Here is a 10,359-nt window from a genome sequence, read left to right on the forward strand (position 1 = left end):
TTTTTTTTCAAAAATATACTTATAAAATTTATTTATATATATATATAAAAAATGTAATATATGTTTTATTTTAAATACATAATCTCTTAGTATATTTATTTTTATAGTATATTTGCTAAGTGTCAATCTAAAGTGTGTTTGAGGAAGGATGAATCCCTCATCTTAAATTAATACTCAGAAATTTTAAACCAAGTTGGTAATTCAATCGCCTATTCTTTAAATTGTTTTTAGCGAAGAGCATTTTTTTAGTCTTATATAATTTTTGAGCAAGCAATTTCTATTACAAAATTTGTTCACTAAAAAAAATATAGACTCCAAAAAAAAAGAAGCCAATAATTTGCTCAAAGAAATTTTGTGATTGTCTCTGTATATGAGGGTGTCATATTTAAATATTTATAAGGCATAGCGGTTGGGTTGAGATATAATGCCAACATTTTAAAAACAATTTCTATTATATTAAATTAACTGATTTATCACTATCACTCAATTTTTTTTTAATATTTTTAGTTTCATATATTTCTTAACTTATTTATCATTAATTACTATTTTAATTCATCATTTAAACCTTATAAGGGCGATTATTTTATTTTTTTAATGACAATATACATATTTAACTAGTTTATAAAATAAAAAATGATCTAATTTTGAATATGACTACTCAATAACAATTAATCATCTATACCATGAAAAATCATGCAAAAAACTGCATAATTTAAATATTACAATTCATTAGTAATTAATAAGTTATACTTACTTAAATTTTAATAAATATTACTGTAATAAAGAAATAAAAATAAAATTTTTATTTTTTTTTTAATTTAAAATACTTTTTTTTAACTAAAGAGCATTTAAATTGATTAACACTTATAAAAAAAAATGTTTGAAATTGTTATAACATTTCCTATTAGTACATTTAATTACTATTATAGTAATTTAAATACCAAAAAAATTAGTTTGTTTTCATTAATGATTTTACTTAACATGATTTCTATATGAGTAATAAAAAATTTGCACAGCTCATTGTATTTTTAGTAAAAATTTAGGAGAGTAGTTAAAATTTTTTTTTCTATTATCTTATAGATTACCATATTCTTAACGCAATCTAGTGACTGAAATATTGAGTATTTACTTTCTAAATATATTCATAATAATCTAATGCCCTAAAAAAGCAATAACCTATCAATATATTAGGTTGATTTTTTTTTTTTAATCTCCCTTTGGACAATCATCAATTTTTATTTATAATTCATTACTTTACCTTTTTGTACATAAAAATAATTATAATTTTATTTTATGTACATAAATGTGTGACAATTTAATGTGAAAAGCCAAGATAATGAAATAAAAATCTAAAAAAATTATAACATTTTGAGCCAAATAAAGATTATCCAACATTATGTTCCATTTATATTAATATAAATTTTCTGTTATATAGGTGTAAACATTATTATTAAATTAACTTTATTAGTTAAAAAAAGATAGAAATTATAAACTGTATATAATAAAATAACATACAATACTTCAGTATCTAATGAAGTTTCTTAAAATCAAAATATAAAAATTATTATTTCTTTTAGAAATTAAAAGTTTATAATCAAATGAATCACTCTATACATATTTACATAAATTTTAATAAACTGATTTTTTATATATTACAAGTAAGAGGTTAATATATACATACAGCGCAAAACATAATTGAGTTTTCACTTTACATTTACAAGATAAAATCACTAAACACACCCATTCAAAAAAAATAAACACTTTTTATTTGTATATTGAAATATTTCAAGTATATATTCAATAGTATTCAGGTCAAGGACCACATTGAAAAATAGAAATTTTAACAATAATCTTAATTTTTAAATAAATAATTATTTAAATTTAAATGAAACTACAATTAAATTTTTATCAATCAATACTATTTTTCTCTATATGTTTTTATTTTTTAAGAGAAAAACCTAAGACAAACTATAAATATGTATATATAAATATATTTACCATTTAAAAGCATAAGATATGATTACTTCAATGAGATTATTAATAATAATAAAAATAAAAAAAACAAATGAACAAAAAAAAACTTAGTAGTAACATTATCAGTGTAGTAAAATAAAATGATAAAGATAACTCTAGTACTTGGCAGAATCCATTAATGTACCAGGAGAAGTAGATGGTGGTGGATTAGGAGATGGTATTTGTGAGCCTGTGGGTACACCACCACTGATGTTACCAGTATTTGAACAAAGTGGTACAATAGGCTTAACAAACCGTTCATTTCCTGGTCGACCTAATGATAAAGTTCGTGATTGATTTATCTAGATAAAAACACAATGTATTATTTAATTTATAATAAACATCATTTTAATTGAATATATTATGCACACACCACTTGAGTAGTGGGACATAATGGTGTTGATGTTGCTCCAATGATAAGATTAGGTTGTACTGATTGGCCACAGGCATAACAACGATTTATATTAGTATAGCCTAACACACCAATATCACCACGGAACACACCTAAAATAAAATAAATAAATATTAATTAACAGTAATTTATAATAATATTAAATATCTAAGCATCTAAATGAAACCAAATAAATGCACTCAAAAGTAAATGCCTACATAATTACTATTAATATATTTCTAAATATACTAATGCTTAATTCTCTGTTAAGTTATATAAATTTATTATTTTTTTGAAAACAAAAATCTACCAGCCCTCTACTTACACTCATGGATGAACAAAACACTCATCATCTATACCACCGCACTTCCTTTTTTTCTGTTCTGGTGATGTAGTTACACTACCCGCTTCAGACGTATCTATCATACAACACAAAACAAGTGATACATTGAACATTTAAAACCCAATTGCACAAATAGTAGGCATTTACTTAATATTAAATTAAAATTGACTAAAAAATAATTAAGATTAGAGAAATAATAAAATATAAAATAAATATAAGATAAACTTATCTGAACAATAAAAGCATATAATAAAATTTATCATACCAGGTGTACCAGTTACAGATCCTGGACTGAGAGGTCTAGATTGGCAAGGAGAAGGTGGATAAGGAAGAGGGCTTGACGATGTTCGACAACGATTTGATGCCATTTCATTATACTGACGTTCTTCTTCCATTTCTAAACTACTTTCCGACTCTGATAAATGACGACACAAAGCAGTTCGTCTTTCCACTTCGAGTTGTAACTTACGCTGCAAACGTAAATTATCTTCTCGTACTTGACGTTCTTCTTTAGCCATCTTTTCCATTTTTTTAGAATCTAAAAATATAAAGATTATAAAAATATTTATTTTTAAAATACTATCATGTATTCTCAATGACATTAAATAAAAATAATCAATCAAATATCTACTAAATATCATATTTTATAATACAATAATTCATGTAAATTGATACATATTGCAAGAAAGTTAAGTAATTTTTTAAGTTTACTTATTAAAAATTTCTTTCATACTTTCTTTTTTAGAAACATCAAGCTGATGACGTAATCTGGTAACTTCACCCCGTAAATGTTGTAAATGAGCACTTATATTTGTAGCCATTTCTCCTTTATTGGGTCCTACTTGATCTCTAGGTAATATTGGATCAGAAATAGGTTGATCCAATTTTATTTGTAATTGTCTAAATTATAAATATTTAGTTAATTAAAAAGTATTAAAATTTTTATCCACTTTAAACAAAAATAATTTACCTTTTTTCAGCTTCTAGCTTATCCATACGTTTCCATAATTTATTTACAAGAGCTTCTTGCTCTTGCTCTAAAGTGTTTTCCAAATCAACTTTTTCACGTCTTAATTGTTCTAAAGTAGATTGTTTTGTAGTAGTTTCAGCTTCAAGTTTTTCAATTTTTCTCATCAAACGGTTGACTAAACATTCTTGTTCTTGTTCAAGTGTTTGCTCTAGCTTACATTTTTCTTGGCGTAACTAATTTTAGAATCATTAAATAATTTATTTAATCATAAATGATTCATAAAATAATAAAATATACTTGAGTAAGTTTTCTTGAGAGATCATTTGTTAAACATTCTTCTTCTTGTTCATAATGATGAGCTAATGTTTCTTTTTCTTTTTTAAGAGCCTGTATTTTTTTTAACAATGTATTACTAATAAATTCTTCCTCTTGTTCAGCACGTACTTGCTATTGAAAAAATAAATAATTATTGATGATATTAGATATTTTAATTACACTAATAATTTAAATAAAATGTATATGATTTTTATTACTTAATAGTAAGAAGACTTTTAGTTTTTAAAATTTATTTTTAATTTATGTTCAACGTAAATAATTAGAGATCACATACTATATAAACTGAAGTTTCTCGTAAACGTTTACATTCTTCTTCCATAGCTTTCATTTTAAGCTTATAAGTTTCTAGTTCTACTTTTAAAACACGGTTCTGCTGTTGAAGAGAATCAATGCGTTTCTGCATTTGTTCTCTAGTAATAGGTGATGGAGGCATCATAATAGGACCTCCATCTATGGAAGAAGAGTCACTTTCGCTTGCACTATCAGCCATTTTTACTTTCGATTAGGAAACCTGTTAACATATTTTAAGTAAAACATCACATAAAACAAAAAAATCTATTTTATGCCACTTTTAATTAATAAGAATACCAGTTCGTCGCTATCGCGCCAAACACATTATTTCAACATACCGGAAGTAGCCGGATAGTTAGCAATAAGTCCCTGAAAAATTCGAAGTTTTAAGATTTCATACACCTTTTACCTACGTAGATCATAAATAACATGAATATACATTGTAATGCAAATATTTAAAATGTACAATTAACATGATTAAAGAGAAATATGTAGAAAGAAGAAAATTATGTGTTAACTAATAAGGCGAAACTTTTAACAGTATGATCAATTTCCATCATCTTTACGTAACCTCAAATTAAAATATAACTAAATAAATATTTTAAGAGTGGCTACACTGTCACATTTTTAAATTTCCAAAACATGTCAATATTACTTTAAAAAAAAATTATACTTGCTTATATTTAAAAATTAAATAAAAAAGGCAATAATAGTGGCTACCAAATATTATTTGAAAATAAAAATAATGATATATTTGTTGTACATGAATGGTAATAACTGTGGTGATAAAACCCCATAAATGAATGTACAGAGTAATCGGTTTATCATAAACCACTCGGTTACTCGCAAAATAAATTTATGATTTCTTTTAGTCATATATATTTCTTAATTTATCAGCTAATAATTACGTTATAGAATCTTCCCTTGTAATGTATGGGAACAATATTATACATTAGACACTATGGGAATGTTCCCTCCCTGGGAAATTGATGTAAATATTTAAAATGATGCTTTTTCACAAGAAATGTTTATTTTCTTTTATCAGCAACATTCTTTAAAGATCGGTAAACTTCAAGTTTTCTTTTTTTTTTGTCATAATATTTTAGCATTTAAAAAATTAAAGCATTAATTTTCATTTTATTTGAAACTTCCGACTATTTCTTAATTAAAAACTAATTTTCAAGAGTATCGTAATTTTCTGTATTTAGGTTAATATTCTTTAAACATTCGAATTTCCAAAGTCGTATTCAAATTCGATTTCTTTTACTAAGGTAAAAATGATTTAGATCATTCAATGATCTAAATCAAATTTTGTTTACTGATAAAATGAATGATCAAAAAATAAATAAGCGTAATATATATTCATAAAACGACTATAGAGGGACTCCTCTTAATAATCACCACAAATTTTTTTAATAAATCAAATATAACTATTTTTGAAATAATAAATACATGAGCACTTTAAAGTTTATCTTACCTTATATTAAAAAAAGTCGAACAATGATAGTTTACCTCTGGCTTGCAAGCATAATTTTAAAACATACGTTTTTTATTATTTTATCAGATTTCCAACAATGGCCCCATTGTTGGAAATTGGCTTATTTCTTTTTTTTTATCATTGATTTCCAAAGAAGTATGAAGAAATAACAATAACTAAGTACAAATAAAATAAAATATTTTAATGAAACAAGTTATACAATTAAATAGCTAACATAAGATAGTTATTATTTATATTATTATTGTTTTTAAAAAAATATTAGGAATGTAAATTTATTAGTATTGAGATAACATTTATTTTAAATATATAATTGTTTAACAATAAATGAAATTATTGCAAATATTATTGTAGCCCAAATAAAAAAAAAAAGGGAATTGCTGTTAGGTGTTACACCAGCCATAGAATTTTTGATGTCTTGTTGTGAATCATCAATATCCGAAGATTCATAATTGGTTCGTCCTGAAATAAAACAAATTACTAAAATATATAATATTTCAGAATAATAGAAAACTAAGAAAAATAAAAAATACTCAACTTTAAAAATGCAAAAATATTTTTAGAAAAAAAATACCAACACATACCCAACCAAATATATTTAAAATTAAGTATTTTTAATGTATTTTTTCATTAGTATTTTTTAATTTTTATAATATTATAATATGAATATAATATTAGCCACAATTTAACCATTAATCTTAATTACTATAGCATATTTTATAACTTAGGTAAGTTAAGTATACCTTTTTCTAAAGCAGTATACAATTCCATTTTATCTTCTGGTAGATTTAATATTTCTCCAGCAGTATTGAAAGCTTCTTGAGGAATTTCTCCAGGAAAAACATAATCACTAAATGCAAATTTACAGCCTTCAGTTTTTAGTATCAATATTCTTCGAGGTGTTTCATGTACAACATTTATAATTTCTTCTAAAAAAAAAATTATAATAAATATAATAATCTTTTTTTCATTTTAATACCATATTATTTTTCAAGTACTTATAATACTTTATTCTTTAAAAATAATATTTTTAATAATATTAATAGGTGTCACACTTTAATAAAAAAGTATTTTAATATTCTATTTATATAATGATGATATTAATTATATTCATTATTATTTATTATTTTAATCATTTGATATCATTAAATAACTATACTAAACTTAAAAATACCTTCTTCTTCAGATTCTTCTTCAACAAATGATTCCAAATGCATTCTTAAACGTGTTGCAAATGTACGAATTGCATCTTGATGAATAGCCTATAAAAAATATACACTTAAAAAATGTTTATAAATTCTAAGCATACTTAATACAAGTAAATTTAACATACTTTTGTAGCATCCTCGATAAATCCACTTTTATGAAATGGTACAGCTAAACTACATAAACCTGACATCACAATTTTTCCTTTACCTCTAATAATTTTTATAGAAGCATTTTTACTATCATCTCCAGATTCAATCTAAGATATATTTATTAATAATTTATTTGTTAAATATCAACAGTTAAGTATTACTTAACATACTTCTTTAAAAAGTTCAACATGAACAACATTTTTTAATGAATTATCAGATGTTTCACAAAGCAAATTTGTCAAAGTTGTTTTTTTATCATAAATTTTTCCATTGAAAGTAAACACACATCTTTCTAGTATTGATTCTAGTTGATCTAATAGATTCTGTAATAATAATGTTTATATTTTGCAACATAAATAAATAGTAAAAAATGTTAAGGGTGGTAAGTGTAATTTTCCCTTCTTTAAAATTATTTTTATTGTTTCATATATGTAACTTTTTAAAAAACGTTGAGGGTATTAGAAACCAAAGCACCTACTTTTCGTACATTCGCCATTTGAATTAAATTATTAGATGAAACATAAATGTTTGTATATAATTAATTTGAAAATAAAAAGTTGTATTTAATTTTAAAATATCTTACTTGAAAAAGATAATGAAATATGATACATCTCACTTTATAAAATAAATTATTTTATCACAAATTAATAAAATGTTAAGTACTATTAAGGTTTTTATTAATTAAATTTTGTTGATGAGAAATAATTTGTTTTTAAATAAATCAATAATTTGCTTTTTACTTTTCATAAAACTTCAATAGAGCATCTATGATATTACATGTAAAATAAGTTTTTTTATAAATAGGTATGTAGGTACCAGGGTTTGATTCTGTTGCATTGAGCTGTATAGGTTTTTCAGTCCTCTTTAAAACTAGCTTTTCAGAAAAAAATTTAATGACAAATATAGTAATAACAATAAATAAATTGCCTTTTGACTTGTTTCCTTTAATTATGTTAAAATAACTTTTTTTTTACATTAATAATTTGGAAATTAAAAAAAATATATTTCTCTATTTTAAATGTATCTAAGGATCATTTTAATATAATAAGTATTTCATCTCTCTAACAAAAACAATTAAATAACAATAACTAGATGAATAAAAAATATTATATATAAATTATAAGTTCATAAGGTTCAACTAGTTTAAAAAAGATCCTTTATTAAATTTATCAAAAATTTATCCAATAACAAAGATTGAATGAAAATTTCAGTACAGAAAAATATCATACAAATAACTAATTTATTAACTAATACATTTATAATCACTGCTAAATTTTCTTTAAAAAATTTACTCAACACTATAATTACAACCAATTCTGTAATATTATTTCTATTTATTTCTATAATTTAACAACTGCATTTCAATACAGTTACAATCATCATTTTTTTACCTCTCTTATAGAAGACAACACTTTGAGTCCCCCAGTAACATTTAATGAATCTAGTGTACCAAAATTAAAAGTTCCAACAAAATTAATCCATTCTGTTTCACTAGATTGAAAGGACACATCTATAGACTTGTATGTCATCGATTTTGCATTATTGGAATTATTTATATCAACAGTGTAACAATATGATCTAAAATATTACATCTATTCTATAAAAGTAACATAGATTTAAACTAGTGATATAAATGTATACTTGCTTTTTATTAACAGTAGAGAAGTTAAGTAATAGATATTTCCATGTTTCACTCTTATTTTTAAATAACACAAATTCATTTAAAACATTATCTAATTCAGAAAAATCAACTGAAACTGGCTGAATTCCATTAAGATCTTGTGGTAAAATGAAAAATAATCCTAATACATAAGATCCTCCTGGCAATAAATTTATCACCTATTAACATTATTAACAGCTTTTATAAATTTCCCTAACATAATCAAAACCAGATTAAAAGACAAAAGAAAGAAACTTCTATAAATAAAATATTTATAACTTTCTATAAGAAAATTCACTTTTAAGTAAAGGTTGTATTTTAATCTGGTTCTGAAAAAATATGTTTTTTCAATAAAAAAACTATTAAAGAACAATTACTTCTGATGCTCTATCAATCACAGCATAAAAATTTTCTGTCATTTTCAACAAAGAAGTATATTTTAAAATGTTTAATACATTTTTTTTTTTATTTTCATTCCATGTAGTTATAGTTGTTAAATGAACTACATGATAAGTATCACCTATCACCTAGTAATTTTTTTGTAATGATATATTAATCCAGAAAACATATTTAATTATTATACTATTAAATTACCTGACCAATGATTAATCCAGGAATATAAGCTTTTTCTTCAGTCAAAGTCTTTAAATAATCTTCTAGATGGTTTTCAATATAAACTTTACCCGGCATTTTTTGTTGGACTATAGATAATAACAAAAATTATTTTATATATACATTATTTTCATAAATTCTAAAAAAATAATACATATTATTATTGTTGTAAAATCTACATTTAACTAAAATAATCCTTAAGTGATAAGTTAAGAAAATAATTTTTAAAAAATGCTTAATACAACTATGTTAAATTTAAAATATATGTATAATTATATATATAGTATAAAAAGTTTCATTTACAAATAAACAGATAAATGTATACTTACAAAATAATTATTTAAAATTAATAAATCATAAAATTAACAGCAAATAATAATTTATCTTCAATTTTTAACCATGTTGAAAATCAAAAATGAAACTGAATAATTTTGCGTCATCACAACATTAATTCTTAGATAGTAAATTTGTATAGCAGCTATTCCTTGGTTGAAGAATGATAACATTGATAAAATTATCAATTTTTAAAAATCACTGATACCGTTATTTAATATAACTTTAAAATATAAAATATACAATCGACAGAAAAATAAAGAATTAATAAATTGTAAGTATTCTCCTTCACCAGATGTTCACTTTTAAATTTATTAATTTTTGGCTTCATCGTGAAATGATCACATTAAAATATAGGCACCAATGTTAAACCATAAAATAGGCTTCAAACTTATTTTTATTTTCAGATAATGACCAAAAAGAGTTTGTTAAAACATAATTTAGGTTTTTGTGCAATGAATGTATAATCTAAACACGTAAAGGCCCTGAGTTTAAGCAACAATCACCAAAATTATAGGACCTTATTATATTTGAAGTTAAAAAACATTAAAATAATT

General features: G+C 22.9%; 2 protein-coding genes across 6 annotated transcripts; both read right to left on the bottom strand.

The window, feature by feature from the left end:
• Positions 1-1,384: 1,384 nt before the first annotated feature.
• Positions 1,385-4,880, bottom strand: LOC126906087 (coiled-coil domain-containing protein 6). 4 transcript variants are annotated; one of them, XM_050686356.1, is made up of 8 exons: positions 4,642-4,878; positions 4,328-4,564; positions 4,015-4,164; positions 3,718-3,950; positions 3,481-3,647; positions 3,013-3,285; positions 2,387-2,517; positions 1,385-2,315 (listed from the first exon to the last, which is right to left on the bottom strand). In XM_050686356.1, exons 2-8 carry the CDS (start codon positions 4,541-4,543, stop codon positions 2,130-2,132), a joined length of 1,356 nt encoding a protein of 451 aa, XP_050542313.1. In that variant the 5' UTR covers positions 4,544-4,564; positions 4,642-4,878; the 3' UTR covers positions 1,385-2,129. The 4 variants fall into 4 exon arrangements, with proteins under 4 accessions (XP_050542313.1, XP_050542312.1, XP_050542314.1 ...); XM_050686355.1 differs by having other exon boundaries at positions 4,683-4,877; XM_050686357.1 differs by lacking the exon at positions 4,642-4,878 and adding an exon at positions 4,623-4,641.
• Positions 4,881-6,002: 1,122 nt separating this feature from the next.
• On the bottom strand, positions 6,003-9,951 carry LOC126906088 (odorant response abnormal protein 4-like). 2 transcript variants are annotated; one of them, XM_050686361.1, is made up of 10 exons: positions 9,799-9,951; positions 9,452-9,558; positions 9,235-9,384; positions 8,843-9,036; positions 8,589-8,775; positions 7,368-7,520; positions 7,173-7,304; positions 7,014-7,101; positions 6,583-6,765; positions 6,003-6,301 (listed from the first exon to the last, which is right to left on the bottom strand). In XM_050686361.1, the coding sequence occupies exons 2-10, from the start codon at positions 9,545-9,547 to the stop codon at positions 6,141-6,143; spliced, it is 1,344 nt and encodes a 447-aa protein (XP_050542318.1). In that variant the 5' UTR covers positions 9,548-9,558; positions 9,799-9,951; the 3' UTR covers positions 6,003-6,140. The 2 variants fall into 2 exon arrangements, with proteins under 2 accessions (XP_050542318.1, XP_050542317.1); XM_050686360.1 differs by having other exon boundaries at positions 6,583-6,768.
• Between the last annotated feature and the right edge of the window lie 408 nt (positions 9,952-10,359).

This window comes from Daktulosphaira vitifoliae, unplaced genomic scaffold, assembly GCF_025091365.1.
Source record: "Daktulosphaira vitifoliae isolate Bord-2020 unplaced genomic scaffold, ASM2509136v1 Scaffold_4, whole genome shotgun sequence".
In the NCBI taxonomy this organism is placed as follows: Eukaryota; Metazoa; Arthropoda; class Insecta; order Hemiptera; family Phylloxeridae; genus Daktulosphaira; species Daktulosphaira vitifoliae.

Bases quoted from the DNA above. Each gene is read 5' to 3' on its own strand.
- LOC126906087 (XM_050686356.1), bottom strand. From the start codon at position 4,543: ATGGCTGATAGTGCAAGCGAAAGTGACTCTTCTTCCATAGATGGAGGT. The intron at 3,648-3,717 runs GTAAATTATTTT...TTTATAATTTAG, and splicing joins AAGCTAGAAGCTGAAAAAAG to ACAATTACAAATAAAATTGG. The intron at 2,518-3,012 runs GTATGATAAATT...ATTTTATTTTAG, and splicing joins ATCTGTAACTGGTACACCTG to GTGTGTTCCGTGGTGATATT.
- LOC126906088 (XM_050686360.1), bottom strand. From the start codon at position 9,547: ATGCCGGGTAAAGTTTATATTGAAAACCATCTAGAAGATTATTTAAAG. The intron at 9,037-9,234 runs GTAATTGTTCTT...TAATGTTAATAG, and splicing joins TGATTGATAGAGCATCAGAA to GTGATAAATTTATTGCCAGG. The intron at 6,769-7,013 runs GTATTTTTAAGT...TTTTTTTTTTAG, and splicing joins AGAAGAATCTGAAGAAGAAG to AAGAAATTATAAATGTTGTA.